The sequence below is a fragment of the Pogona vitticeps genome, chromosome 1 (assembly GCF_051106095.1).
Source record: "Pogona vitticeps strain Pit_001003342236 chromosome 1, PviZW2.1, whole genome shotgun sequence".
NCBI classification, from domain to species: domain Eukaryota; kingdom Metazoa; phylum Chordata; class Lepidosauria; order Squamata; family Agamidae; genus Pogona; species Pogona vitticeps.
The window spans coordinates 29,388,294-29,403,459 of record NC_135783.1 but is presented as its reverse complement, the minus strand read 5'-3'; the positions used below and the strand labels follow the sequence as shown (position 1 = coordinate 29,403,459).

The window sequence follows — 15,166 nt, the reverse complement described above, 5'->3', positions numbered from 1 at the left end:
TAAATCCAGTGTGTAAAAAAATAGAGATGGGTATCCTTTATCAGACTCTTGTCTCTTTTTCTCAAATGTAGAAAATATACAGTACATATAATGGGCTTTCTGGGGGTTTTGTAGCAGTTAATGTAATGAATTTTTTTAAAAGGATTAGACGTGGAGACACATAGGTTGAGATGAAAAGGTAAATGTACAGTAATGTATTTAAAATACCATTTTATTCAGAAAAAGCTTGAAGCAATGTGAGCATATGCAGAAAAGGCTACATATTTTATTCATCCATCCATTCATTTATATACAGGTACTGCCTTTCTCCTTATATAAGGAATTCAAGGCAGTTTGATGTGCTTAAAACAAGCATGTAAACATAATAAAGAAGTAATAATTAAACAAGAATTAGGGCTTAAAACATCATTAAAATATAGTGACTGCCACCTAAATATCAAAAGATGCATTCTGATTCCGAAGCTTGTGCTTTGTACAAAAAACTGTGTACAAAAAACTGCCAGGTTCCCTTATGAATTGTTATATTTGGATGCTATGTTCTTAGTCTTTTTGCGAGACACCCTCCTTTTCCAAGAATTATTCAAATGTGTTTTCATGTTTGTCCAGTAGAGGTTGCTCAAAATGCACCACTGCCTGTAGCACTGTGGTGGTAACTGAGAGAGAGGTACCCATGATACTGTAATCTGTTGCAACAGAAATCACCAGAAAGCCTTGAATGTTAAAAAGGTGGTAACTGTTTCTCATAAACTTTTGTTGACTAGTGGAATTGGATTCTATCTTTTGTTATAAGAAACATATTAGTCTTTTGTTCATTGTGTTTTTATATCTTTTGAGATAAGTAGAAGATGCTTTGCAATCTATTTCCTTAGATAATGCAGATATAAATTGTTCAAAATCTCAACAAGAGATCAGCAAGATGATTCATTTTTTAAATGGAAGAACAGTTAGTAATATAGTCTTAAATATAGTCATAGTGATTATTTGCAGGCTCATATTATTTTCACACTTGCTTATGATTTGTAAATAGTAGATTAAAAACTCTGTTGTCATTCACTTTTGGATATTTTATGGCCAGAAGTTGACATTGTTTCAAGCTATGAAGTGGGGTAAAAAGCTGACTGCTCATGAGCTTGTTTCTCAACCCACCCCAGCTGGTAGTTAAATAATAGTGGCTTTTCTGAGTTGCATCTCACTTCTTCCAGTACTGCACACTCGATGGAGACATAGTATGGGTCCTTTGTGAATCCATTCATCCCTGGTCATGAAGGAGCGTGTGAATCCCCTTTCCATTGTTAGTTTTTACTTGATAATTTGTGTTTAAATAATGAGAGGGTACTTCACCTGCATATTTCTTGGGGACCATCTGGCTCAGGAGCTTTCTGCGATGAAGCATGTACTGGTTATACAGATCTTGTAAACAGACCTTCACACTTTCAGTTTTCATATACTAAATGTTAATATTTTTCACATGACTTAGATACAGGCATCAAACTCCTTGAAGATCAGCTCGATGAGTTGATTGTGGACGTGGCTTCCAAGCGTAATCAGTATCCCAGAGAAGTGCAAGTGCAGGTCGTCAGAGCCATTAAAGCACAGCAGAAACTGTTGGTGAGTAACCCTAATTCTCATTTCACCCTGGAAAATTTGGAGACACGAAAACTAGACTTTTTAGCTTCGTGAGTATATGCTTTGGGTGCCTCAGCCTGGGATCTAGTGTATCACTACTAAATTGTTAGTACAATTTTTCACCTAAGAATTACCATTCAGATTTTGCCTCATCCAGGAATTTTTTAAGTTGCTTTCAGACTCAGTCTTTCTCATCTGCAGTGTGGGAGTAATAATGCTAAACAGCTTTCCCAAATTGTTTTAAATATTGCTTATATTAATGTGCAGTGTTTTTGAACAATAAGACTTGTTATCTATGGACATGATGCTGGGGAGTTGCATTATTTTATTTTATTTATTTATTTATTTGATTTATATCCCGCCCATCTGGTCTGGTTGACATTACTGTGCACACCTATATAATCATTTTCAGAAGTCTTAAATTAACACTGATCCCCATTTGTATCTGAAACAGATGAATTTTCATCTGTGGATCTGAGAAAAGGGTGCCTTTTGCAAAAGCTGTTTGCTTTGTGGAGGGAGTAGAACTGTAAAATGGAAGAGATATCTAGTGAAAAGGGGGAACAGTTAATATTGTTTTCCTATTTTACTTATGTACCCATAGGTCCCTCCTAGTACCTTTTCCTTAGGTGAATAAATTCCTGGAAGAGGATTTATGTGCTTTGAGGAGGAAAGTTTCCTTTGGCAAATGCCAACTCTTTTAATATGAAAGTGTTCAGCTATAACCGATCTGCTGCTTCTCCTGCAATAATAGGCCAAGTACTCAGAAGTGCTCTACAGTTCCCTTCTTCTGGGGCTGCTCTGGGACTGTGCCGCTTGTGCAAGGCTACAGAGGCTTGCTCTTCTCTCAGTTATGCACATAATTGTTACATGAAATTCTCTGTTATTTCCCTGCCAGCTTATGATTTGAGGCCAGAGCACAACATCAATAATCATGCCACATAACTGTGTAAAACAGAACTACCCTGTTTCCCCGAAAATAAGACCTAACCTGAAAATAAGCCTTAGTATGATTTTTCAGGATGCTCGTAATATAAGCCCTACCCCAAAAATAAGCCCTAGTTAAGTGAAAGCCTGCCCTCCACCATTGTGCAGCAACCAGAAAATGGCACAACTGTATTTGAATAAATGTAGATGGTTGTACATGAAAAAAAAACCACCCCCTGAAAATAAGCCCTAATGCGTTTTTTGGAGCAGAAAATAATATATGTCTTATTTTTGAGGAAACACCGTATAGTGATACCATTGGAAACATAGTAACTCTATGCCTATTGCATTGTATGCTTAGGCCATTTGGTCTTCTGTGAACTTCTGAGAGTCTTTTAAAATAATAAAGTCCTAAACTGTGCAACAGCTTAAGTATTCTTCTTTCCATTAAATTTGATATGAAAATTAAAATTTAAGGTGTTTTTTTTAAAAAAAAAAATCTGTACTTAGGTGATCTGGATGAATAAGAGAATAAAATATATGCATTTTCAATGTTTCACTTATTAGAATATAAAGTGCTATTGGATAAACTTACTTTAGGCCTATCTTAGTTAATCCAGATTCCTATTCATTGTATATGCAAAAATCAGATATTGTCAGTAATAAATGTTGTTCTGATGCAAACCTAAAAGCCAAGATGAGATTTAAATGTGTGTTTATTTATGCAGGACTGCTGTCAACCTGTTATGAATTCTCAAGAGATAAAAGCAGAACCTTCCCAAGGTAACTACTTTTCTGGGACAATGAAACGATGTAGTTTAAAGCTAACTAGAAAGTGTAACTGTTATAAGGCCCATGTGAAGGGAAAGACCAACCTCGGCGGGTCTTTCTGGTGGAGCCGACTCTCTTAAAAACCTCAAAGAGGACACAGACCAGCCCTCCTGTTTCCCCGGGTCGCAAGAAAGACCAGGGTACCGACACCTTGAACTTAGAGGAAACCCCCCCAAAAGGTGTGGTATCCTGTGCGGTGGATACCAGTGACTTGGAAGAGACATTTAAAGGGTTAATGGCTGCTGAGCCAAATAAGGAAGATTTGGAGGGAAAAGAGAAGGTGGAGTTCAAGGAGGAGGAAGGGGGGTTGGGGGATATAACCGTGGGCAGGGAATATATCCCGGGTGGTTGGGAAATGGTGTGGATCGAGGATCCTTGGACCAGACGCTGGGAGCAGGTCCGTGTACCTAAGGAGGAGGCTGAGAGGAGGCGTAAGAGAGGTCTGATGCAGAGGCCCTCCTATTGGGGAGAGACGGAAGCCAAAGCCTGGCGTAAGAAACTGCGAGAAGCAAAGGAAGCAAGTGAGAGGGAAAGGGCGGCCAAACAAGCATGGCATGTAGAAGAGGAAGATGGGCTGTTACCTGGTCCCTGGAGTGCCTCGCCAGGTGAAGGAGACCCCTCATGGGGGTGGATGGGAGATGAAGAGACCCTCCCATTGTTGAATCCCTTTCTGCAAGGTTATGACAACCCCGGGTTGGAGGAGGTCCCGGTTGGGCCTTGGGGACTTGAACATGTTGCAACGGTTATGAACGATACTGAAGTACCCTTACCTGAGCTTGACTCAGCGCGAGAGACTAAGCAACCACCACCTGTTAATGTTGACGTTCCAGTTGTTAAAGTTAATAAACCACAGTTAAAGCCAGAACCAAAGGCGTCGACTCCTTTTTGGAACCCTTGGGAAGCCCCAAAAACTGAACCCTCACAGCCCAGTCTACTCCCTGGGAAAGCCTGTGCTGGCGGAGGGAACTTTGGATGCCTTGCATGTGTCAGAAAAGTTGTGAGCAATGCTATCAGGGGGGCAGAGTCCATTATGAGCCTTGACTCCAACCAAGACAGGTTCACAGCTGAGAGACAACAGACTGAGATTCATCCACCATGTTAAAGAGTAATAGCCATATCAGCAGAAGACAGTGGGTAGTTCCAATGGTGATGTGGTGGAGAAACTTCTGAAGGGCAGCCACTGGGCAGCAGTGGTAACAGGATACCGCTGATAGATGATATTTCACAGACAATGGTAGTAACACTCAAAGTAACTTTGGTTAGTAGTACACAGAAGGCGGCAATGGTAAACTATTGCTTAACTTTTCTTACCTTGAAAACCCTATCATGACAACATCTAAAATTAAATTAGAGATGTGCTGGAAGATGAAACTCCCAGGTTGGAAGCTGCTCAATCAGATACGGGGGAAGAGCAGAGGGCAAGCACAAATCGTACTGTTGCTAATGAAACAACTAGATTAAAGCCAAAAGGATGTCTAATGGCTGAAATGCACAGAGATGAAAGGAAAGTCCAGTGGTGCACAACAGATACAATTGCAACATGGAATGTAAGAAGTATCAGGGTAAACTGAAAACCTTGCCAGTGCTTGATGTCAGTGAACTAAACTAGATTGGAATGGGACATATTCAATCAGACAATTATGAAGTGTTTTACACTGGAAATGACAGAAGAAATGGGGCAAATACTGAGGCAAGATGTAGTGCAGGCAGTTAGGACTGTAATGTATTGTATGAACAAATAATACCAATCAGTTGATGGAAAAAATCATCAACAAACATCTTTCTAATCTATACTACCAACTACTGATGCTGAAGAAGATTAAATTGAAAACTTTTATGCAAACATCCAGGAGGAAATTGGTCATACACAAAAACAAGACATGCTTCTAATCATAGGTTATTGGAATGCAAAAGTAGGGAACAAAGCGGAACTAAATGTTGAAAAATGTGGTTTAGAGGCCAGAAATGAAGCAGGAAAGTGTAGAGTTCTGGGAAGCGAACTATCTATTTACCTAATTAGGGCTGTAGTTGAATGTTAAAACAAAAATCATGACTTCAGAAGAAGTACACAATTTTAATCATGACAGCGAAGAAATAGAAATGTTGTATGTATACCTTGGTTCAAGCATCAGTCCAAATGGAAACTTCACCCATGAAAACAAAACAAGACTAAGACTCAGAAGGGTGGCAATGAAGGAATCACAAAAGATCATCAAGTGTAAGGATGTGCTATTGGAGTTCAAGACCAAGACCATTCACCTCATTCACTATGGATGGGTGTGAAAGCTGGAGAGTGAAGAAGACTGACCGGGGGGGGGAGGGGAGGGGTTCATTTGAAATATGGTACTGGAGGAAAGATTTACAGATATCCTGGGCTGCCAGGAAGACAAGTGGACCTGAGAGCCAATCAAACCTGAACTATCTCGAGAGGCAAACATGACAAAACTGAGATTGTGACTTTGGGAACATCATGAAAAGGCAAGATTCTCTGAAAAAGCCAATAATGCTAGAAAAAGTTGGGGGTAGCAGGAAAAGAGGAAGACCGAATATGAGATGGACTGACTCCTTAAAGGAAGCCTCAGAATTAAGTTCATAAGTGCTGAGCAGAGCAGTAAAGGATAGGACATTTTGGAGATTGCTCATTCATAGGGATGCCGTAAGTCAGAGGCAACTTGACAGCATATAACAAGTATTGCAAAACAAGTTTAATTTTCATTTTTAATGTTTTGAATAATGGAGGAGGAATAGGAGGAGAAGGATATTATAGGAAAACGTGACATCATGTCCCATTTACCTGAAGTTTCGTGTCTTCTTAATATAATGAAAGTTTTTGTTCAACAATTCCACAATTAGCACACCCAGAATTTTAGACAGAGATCTCTCCTGTCTCCTGCTACCTACTCCTTTTAACTAGAGATGACAGACACTGAACAGAGCTTGAGCACTTTTGCTAAACTGACATTCCCTTTCCATGGTTAGCAGTTCTTAGGATGCAATGTCTGTTCTTCCACATGTGTATGTTTTAGGGATAGAGTTTTTGGATTTTTTTAGACCCCAAATCCTATTGTTCTCCATTCTGGGAGTTCTGCCTGATAGAAAGACACCTTATAGACAGCTAAATGTGGCTCGCTTGAGAGAAAGGCCGGAAGCTGGAAGCTAGGCCCAACTCGCTCAAGCTTCCTGAGCCTGCCTCAATACAAGCTGGGTGCTTTTTTCTAAACAAGAAGTTTGGTGGAGCTAGGCATAGCTAAGTCTCAAAGCCTTCCAGTTGAGGCCTTTCTCCCATTTGAGCCTCATTTAGCTGTTTGTAAGGTATCTGTCAGGGAGAACTCAAAGAACAGAGAATGATGAGATTTGTAATCCAGGAAATCAAACAATCCCCACCCCTAGTGATTGAGGGGCTGCTAAGCATATCCTTTGTTGAACAGGTGTAAAGTTTAACTGGATTTCAGGCAGTAATTGCTGCTTCCTGTATAGCAATGGATTTGTGGTTTTGGTCTCACGTAATGCTTCAGATGTCTGCAAACCCTACTGGTGTGATGGACTCTGTGAATAACTTGAGTCACAATTTCTCAACAGTAGCACTTAATGATATAACTCATCAGGTGTGTTCAGAAGGAATATTGTGAAGATTGTAAATAAATTTAAAATGGCAAGCTTTGTCAGATTTAGTGATAGGTTTCTGTCCTTTTAGTGTTTGTCAGGCAGTGACCAACAGTGGGTGTTTATTAACTGTGTTTCTAAGTGGAGAAAAAACACAGATTGCTAACCAAATTATCACACAGATTAATGTGCTATGTTGAATATGTGTATTTGCATAGTGTTTTTGATCTTCAGGTATCCCTGTTTAGTAACTATGCTAGACAGAAACCAAAGAAGTTTAGATTACTCACTACCTTTCATTTCCTTTTTTCATTTCCCTGTGTTTGGAAGCCATGCAGATAATGCAGCTATTAAATATCAACTGCCTTTCACAAGTAACAGTCTTCTTAACTACTTGCATGTTCATCAAATCCTGTTGTACACATTAGTGCCTGACACAGTTTGGATTGGATGCTGGAAACGTTTAAGTTACATTAATTAAAAGCTCTCTGTTCTCGCCCCTGACCTGCTTTAAGTTCCAAGGGTCCCTTGGACTCCCTTGGACTCCCTTTTGCCCTATTGAAACTTTTGGGAGCTTTGAGGTGTGGATTAGGAGCCCCCTAATTAGGTTTACATATTTTTTAGTATACAAACAGAAATCCGTTGAAAATAATGCCTTGGTTTACCATTTTTTTGGGTTTTTTCTCAATTTGCGAAGAGAGTTTCCCCAGTATGCATTGTACCTGGAGGTTTGTAGCGCCACCCCTATTCCTATGACAATCCGCGTTTCGGTTTATTAATTTTTCACTTTATGTAACATCCTGTACCTCGGTTTATGCATTAAATTCATAAACTGAGGTACTAAACTGCTCTGTCTAGATCAGTGGTCGGGGAACAGGGGTAAATTACCCCAAATGGGGTAAAAGTGAAAATCCTGGGGGTAATGAGCAGAGTGTTACCCCCACCCTCCCACCCCCACCCTCAAAACTCAAATTGTAAGCCACCTCTCCCTATTACTTCATTGGTTGCAGCAGGGCACTTGTAAATCCTCCCTTCTTTCAGAGATCGGAGATAAGCCTGCTTGATTGGTTACAGCTGTGGATTAGCCCTGGGCAATCAATCAATCCGGGGCTTCTGAATGACTGCTTCCTCCAGAAATGACTGCAAGCAAGCAGGAGGAGGGAAAGGATCAAGTTAACGAGGGAAGGATGGAAGGAAGGTGTGAGAGACTGAGGGCTTCATCAACCTTATTTAAATGTATGGAGAAAATGTATGGAGAAAATGGAGGGAGGGAGGCTGGATGTGTGTGTGTGAGTGAGTGAGTGAGGCTGTCTCAAAACTATCAAAAAGAACAGGCAAGCAAAAGAGAAAGCTTGAATTAAGGCAGGGGGAGGAAGGGAGGCTTTTTAAGGTGCCGTCTAAGTTTATCATTGCTTTCCTCCCAAGAAGCAGGCGTCTTTGAATTTCGTGGCTGCTGTCAGCCTCTGCACTGATCATGGAGCCCAAGAAAGTAAAATGTGTCACTGCCTCCATATCTTCCCCTTCTATTTGCCAGGAGGTGATGGGACCAGTGGCCATGATCTTAGTTGTTTTGATGTTGAACTTCAGACCATTTTATGCGCTCTCCTCTTTCACCCTCATTAAGAGGCTCTTTAAGTCCTCAGTTTCTGCCATGCTTTTGCATAGTCAATGAAGCAGAAGTAGATGTTTTTCTGGAACTCTCTGGCTTTCTCCATAATCCAGCGCATGTTAGCAATTTGTTCTCTAGTTCTTCTGCCCCTTCAAAATTCAGTTTGTACTTCTGGGAGTTCTCGGTCCACATACTGCTAAAGCCTACCTTGTAGGATTTTGAGCATAACCTTGCTAGCGTGTGAAATGAGTGCAATTGTACAGTAGTTGGAACATTCTTTGGCACTTCCCTTCTTTGGGATTGGGATGGGGACTGATCTTTTCCAATCCTCTGGCCACTGCTGAGTTTTCCATTGATGATGATAAAAAAAGCATACTGGTCCTGTGGCACCAGGGTGGGTGACATGACATTTAGCCTGGTTTGTTCCTTTTTGCACACCACACATAGAATGATTAAAGTGATAGGGAAAGCCCCCCCCCCCCCAATTCTGTGTTGACTGTCTCTAGCAAGCATGTCATTGCTAGCACCGCTCTGGCAGCCACTGATGATGATTAAATCCTCTGCGAGCTAGCAAAAATGTAATGCAACTTGCTAGGCACGTTGGACTCCTTACTACTCCCTATACCACACCATGGCCGGAGTGAAATGTATTCCAGCAAAAATAGTGCACATCTTTATCAAATTTGGTGCATCCTGCTAGTTCGCTACACAGCCTGTGTAGATTCAATAATATTTTTAATTCAAATAATGTATGATTTCCTTCCTTTCGAATCAAGGGGGTAATGTCGGCGTATATAATTTTTTTGGGCGGTAAAAGGTAAAAAAGTTCCCTGGCCCCTGGTGTAGATAGTCCAGTTGTCTTATCAGATGAAGAAAGTCCAGTGTCTTTGGGAAGATCACAAGTGCTTGCAGTCTTCAGTTCATATCAGTCCTGGTACCAGTTTACAGGTGGAAAACAAAGGCTAATAGAGAATAACTTATTCAGGTTCACCCAAAATGCTCTTCCGTAAAGTGAGATTTAGTTATGTACACAGTGCCTTTAGTCTCCGTAGTGAAGTCTGGATGATTGGTATAAATCACTGTGAGAAATCATTTCAGAGTGCTTCATTTCAGGTTGTATCACTGAGCCTTGTTCTATGTTTGACCTGACCCCTTATTAGCCGTGGGACAAATGCTTGAGAAATAGGCCCTAACCACATGGGCAGTTTTGCACGCTTTTTACTAGCACTGCCAGGCCCTCATGCCTGGTTCATCATTTGAAGCAAAATTGGAGAGTTGCGAGACAACAGGAATATCTGTTCACATAACACTGGGGTGGCATATCTTTCTGACTCTGTGCTGGGCAGTCTGCCAAAAGGGAACAACAGAGGAAGATCAAGCAAGCAGTCAGCAGGAGAACTGGTGTTCCATATATCCCCTATAACCATAGACTTGGATATAGTGGGATAGTGAGAATCAAGGGGTTGGTTTTTGTGAAAACAATGGTTGAGTGAGTCAACATTTCATGGGCTTACTATGTTTTTGTTCTAAAAAGCAGTTCCAGGAGCTGAAGTTAAGAGAAGTGGAAGAAAGAGAGGAAGAAGTTTCACAAGGCAGGACTGTATTTCTCTTTCACATCATGTATTAAGAAGTGAAAAACTCTTGATTGGTTCACCAAGGATGGTCATATGATGCAAGCTAACCCACAATCCTCCAACCCAGTGGCAAGCTTCCATGTTTGATTAGCCACTCTGGCAAGCATCTTGAGTGATTGCTGCTTCTCTCCCCCCCTCCCCCCCTTTTTTTTGTATACTCAGACTTTATGGGGGATTTGTGAAGCATTTCTTCACTGTAGCAATCTGGAGCTTTCTGTCAAAACTTCTTGTTGGAGGTACATTGTAGTCTGAAGTGTAGATTCAGAACCCTAAACTTCTTGAAGTTGCTTGTGTCCCTGTGTAGCAAACATGTTATATGAATTGGCCACAATGTTGATCAAGTTCATTTTTGCTTCTTGCTGGTTCACATAGTTAAACATCTATGTAAATAGTATGTCTTTGCTTCTAGTATGCCTTCCTGATTACAGTTTTGTCAGTTCAGGCATAAATAAATGTGTGTTTATTGTGGTGTTTATATTCTTTATACTATGTTCTTTGCTGTATCAGTACCAACACATTAAAATGCATTAAGCATAAGTATTTAATTTCTTAAAATGTCCTGTCTTTTGAGTTTGACTTAACAGAGAGTTCTTACATTAGAGTAGGCGGGTTTTCCATTTTTATTATTCTGGCATCTACCGGTACTTCCTTTATTTGCAAAGATTCTACTGACAGGAAAGAACTTCATTGTAAATTGTAATGAGTGAAAACTAGACCTGACCCAAAACTACATGCAGTTTTACTTTTGTTTATGAGAGCTGACAGAGTCAACATGAGCTTACAAATTCCAAATTGGGAGGGGTGGGAACCCACCACTATGCAAAAGAGTCTTGTCTATGAGTTAGAAAATGTCTGCTTGTTGAAAAAGACAAGTGTCAACACAAAAAGCTAACCAGTCCCTTGTCAGAAACAGCACTTGTGATTATGTGGCAGTAGTCTTGATTTTAATTGGGAGGCAACTGTAGTCTCCAATTCCTATCAAATGTGTACAGAATCTTTTCAGTCTTCTGTAGTATCCTGTCTGCCAATGCAAATATAATCACTTTGTGTCTTGAACTGCAGCCAATGGATTGGATGAAATTTACTGATGTTTGGAGTAGAATCTCTAAAATTATGATTCTTTTCCAATTTTAAAAAATTTTTAACTGATTTCCTTTCCCATGCTTTTTAAAAAACTTTGCATGAGTGACTAGATTTTCTCACAAACTCTTTTAGAGAAGATTTGAAATTTACAGTATTCTGTTTCTTTACAGATTCTTATATGGCAGACTTGAGCCTTTCAACAAAAATTGCATCCAGGCACGTTGGAGATACATTTAAGGTGAGATCTATGAGATGAAACAGTGGGTTGGATGTGCTCCTAGTCATACTTAAAGGAGAACAACTGAAATTCATGGGACTCATATCCCATGGATTTCAGCTGGTCTGTTCTAACATTTGGCTGTACATAGTTGGCTCACATCAGACAAAGGCATTTTAACTTACCTTTCATACACAGACATGGGCCAGCTGCTAAAGCAGAAGTCTTAGAAAAAGGATTTTAATTTGTTTTTAATTTTTTCTATATTTCATATATGTCCATAATTTTAAATTGTGCAGTTCTCTAATACAAATAAAGAAAGAGGAAATAAGAAATATGGTTCGTTTAATTTTTGCATAACATCGACAACTTTAGTTTAAAAAAGGCATAACTTTTTTTAGACATGAGTGAACTGAGTTGTAAGACTGATATATTGTGTAAATTTGAGTGAGAAGTGTATATGCATTGAGACAGTGGCTGAAATCCTGTTGCACAGCTTTGTGTACACAAATGTGAGGATATCAGCAGCGGCAAATCAGTGCTGACTAAATTTTGGGTTGCCCATGACTGATACACAAAGTGGTGAAGTTGAATGAACCCTGAAATCCTTAAAAGAAGCCTTTAATCAGTGGCAATTTGCTGCTGCTGCTGACATAATCACTATTGTGCATGCAGAACTACACAACAGGATTTCAGCCCATGAAACACAGATATTATTTGTTGGTATTGAGTTGTGTGACTGATAATGTCTACAGTAATTTCTTAACTTGGGACAGTTTGCCTCCCTAAATTATGCTGTCTGCATAGCTGCACCAGAGGATTTTGACCGTACTTTCTCTAACATGTACATACACTGCATATATGTGTTCACGCATCTGTAAATTAATTTACTAGAGGAGGTTCCAGTTGTTCTGCTGAATAAGCCTCTGTAGTTACTATGTTCTGCATCTAGATTTAACCTAGAAAGTAAGGGAAACCTAACTTGTTGGGTTTTATCCTTCATTGCTGCCGTGGTAGACTGTTGAGCAAATTGCTCACCTAGAAGGTAGCCACAGGCAACACATGGGACTCTCTCTGTCATGAGAGAATCACTAGCTTTATGTTATTAAGTGTGTCACTGTAACTCACATTCAAAAATGGCTTCTTCTTTAAAATAATATTTTAGTATATTGGACATTTAGACAGATAAAGTAATGCAGTTTACATTGGAAAAAAACCAAAGAACTTTCATTTTTAACATCTTTTTCTATTATTTTCTTTTCCACCATCCAAAGACTCTATCATCCCTTATAGAAAGAGCAGAAGGGTTCTCTAAGGCCTTGTCTTTTCAACCAACGTTGGAACTGTGCAAAGTCCGCCAACAGATTGTTTCTGCCTCAGAAGGGAAAAAGGAGACTAAAACTGATGTCAAAGACCTCACATCGCAAGTGGAAGTCATACCCCCACAAACTGCAGCTAGTAATTCTGTTCTACTAAAAATAAAGAGACGGCCATGTTCCCCACAGAAACGCTATCCAATTCAACAAAGAAAAATTCGTCTTGATACATGAAAGGCTTTTCTTGTGGAGGACTGTCATGCGGCTTTCTCTTTTTCTATTTGAAGTTGTCTACAGCGTGTAAGGATAGACTAGTTACAAACGCACACTCTGAGATTTGGATAACTAAACAGATCTCATGTGGTAGCAGTCAAGGTTGTTGCTGCATCTTCATGTGTTTATGCACATATTAAATTTGAGCTTTGACATTGAAACCTGAGGAGGCTGTAGTTTCACAATGATACATCAAGTTCTTCGGCAATGGAAGCTTGAGTTGCTTCTGAAGAGAAGGATTTCTAAGTCATCCATTCTTCAGAGAATAGATGCCCAATGCTGAGAGCTGTGGAGCAGCATAACCAAGGTTCTTGCTTAGCTGCCACCATACCCTGAGGAGCTTCAGAAGATGTGTAGCAGATAGCATCTACAGCTTGAAGGAAGAAAACAAGAAGTCCTGCTACCAACATTCAACCCTTTGGGTGCATGTAAAAGAGTTGTCTGGATTATGAGAAGAATTTGCATGTGCGGTGTCCATAGAAATGAAATATCTGAGGATGGAGGCTTCCCTAAGCATTTAGAAACAGACTTGGGAGGGAGGCTGCAGCGTGGAGGGTGGCAGGTGTGCTTGCCTCCTCCAACGCCATCTGATTCATTCTATAATTTTTTTTCTCCCATACTTGATGTACAAACATTCAGGATCCCTAATGGGAAAAGACTTGGACAGCAGTAAGTGCAATTTTAGGTAATTAAGAATTCTTCTCCTGCCCTCAATATCTTCATTCCAAATCATTTTTTAGATGTTTCAAGTATCAATGAATCTAGCATTGTCCTGACAAGCAGCTGGAATTATATGTAGCTACATTTGAAATAGTTATGGATATCTTTGCTGGCATAGTATGTCATTTTAAAATTAAAACTGGGCTCACAGTGCCTGTCTCGGTCTACTATTTACCATGGCTATCATCTTTTAAATACTGTGCTCTTTAATGACATTGATACTTCTGTGTATCTTATAATGTCACCAGTTCCAGATTATTAGCCTTGGTACTAGATTGAAAATATTTATTAGATTGGTCTAACTCTAGCACACTTGTCACTGAATTCCGAACTCTGCTGCTTTTCAGTTGAAGTTGCCTTAAAAAAAATCATCTTTGTTCTTATAAAAAAGTGAAGAGATAGTGACTTCTAGGCTTCCTTTTAGAATACATTCAGGTAATTGTTGGTCCTTTCTTTAGAAACAGTTCAATGTTTTTTTAAAGCCACTTTCAAACATACTTAAGTTGTAAGCACCTGCAAAGTGGACGGGTGGGCAAGAGATGGACTTGCCCAAAAAGCATATATGTAAGAAGAGTTATAAAAAGGCAGTACTGTTATGGGATTACTGGACTTGCATTGCTTTGAGACTGGTACTTCCTACTTCTGTGCTTGCTTGCCACATAATGCTTGCTGAACTTGTAAATATGAAAATTGCAACAGATGCACTCTTAAATCTCCTGTGCTTTCCACTTAAACAACAACAATAACCCAACACACACCCTGTAAAGACTGTTTTGAAATTCTCACAATTTGGGAACAGCATTTATGTTTCGTGACTGTATGAGTAAAACCTATTTATATCTTTCCAAGCTCAATGCATTGTTTTCCTTTTATATTAATTGGATTTTTATTGAAAAAAACATTGTTTTTGAAAATGAGAAAAGGATGCTGAGAAGTGAGTTAATTATTTTGTGTTTAGTTTTGCTTGGGTAGCCAATGGCCATTTTCCCCATTCTGCTTTTAAAGCAATATTTTAAATATCCATCAGTGCATAAGATTTGTATACAATATGTACATTTATTTTTACTCCTTTGTAAAATGGATATTTCTGTATAAAATACATTTTTCTACATCAAAACCAGATCTCTGGATTTGTATTTATAGTTGCTCCCATGATAGTTTTGATTTGTCACCTCACAGATATATTTAACATAGGCCACTCGATCCCAGGTGCATTTAAATGAAGATGGTATTCTATTTTTCATATTGTAATTTGGTAAGAACTTTGACAATTAAAATATTAGCCAGATCCTTCATTAAACTGACAAGAGGCAATTTTTCACCATAA

At 39.4% G+C, this 15,166-nt stretch overlaps 1 protein-coding gene across 1 annotated transcript in view; it reads left to right on the top strand.

The window, feature by feature from the left end:
* The window catches only part of NSL1 (NSL1 component of MIS12 kinetochore complex), a 32,356-nt gene extending 17,190 nt beyond the window's left edge, over window positions 1-15,166 (top strand). The window contains exons 3-6 of the mRNA XM_020794639.3: window positions 1,478-1,608; window positions 3,282-3,336; window positions 11,484-11,551; window positions 12,805-15,166. Coding sequence (XP_020650298.3) covers window positions 1,478-1,608; window positions 3,282-3,336; window positions 11,484-11,551; window positions 12,805-13,080 — 530 coding nt within the window. The 3' untranslated portion in view covers window positions 13,081-15,166. The remainder of the gene's footprint in view (window positions 1-1,477; window positions 1,609-3,281; window positions 3,337-11,483; window positions 11,552-12,804) is intronic.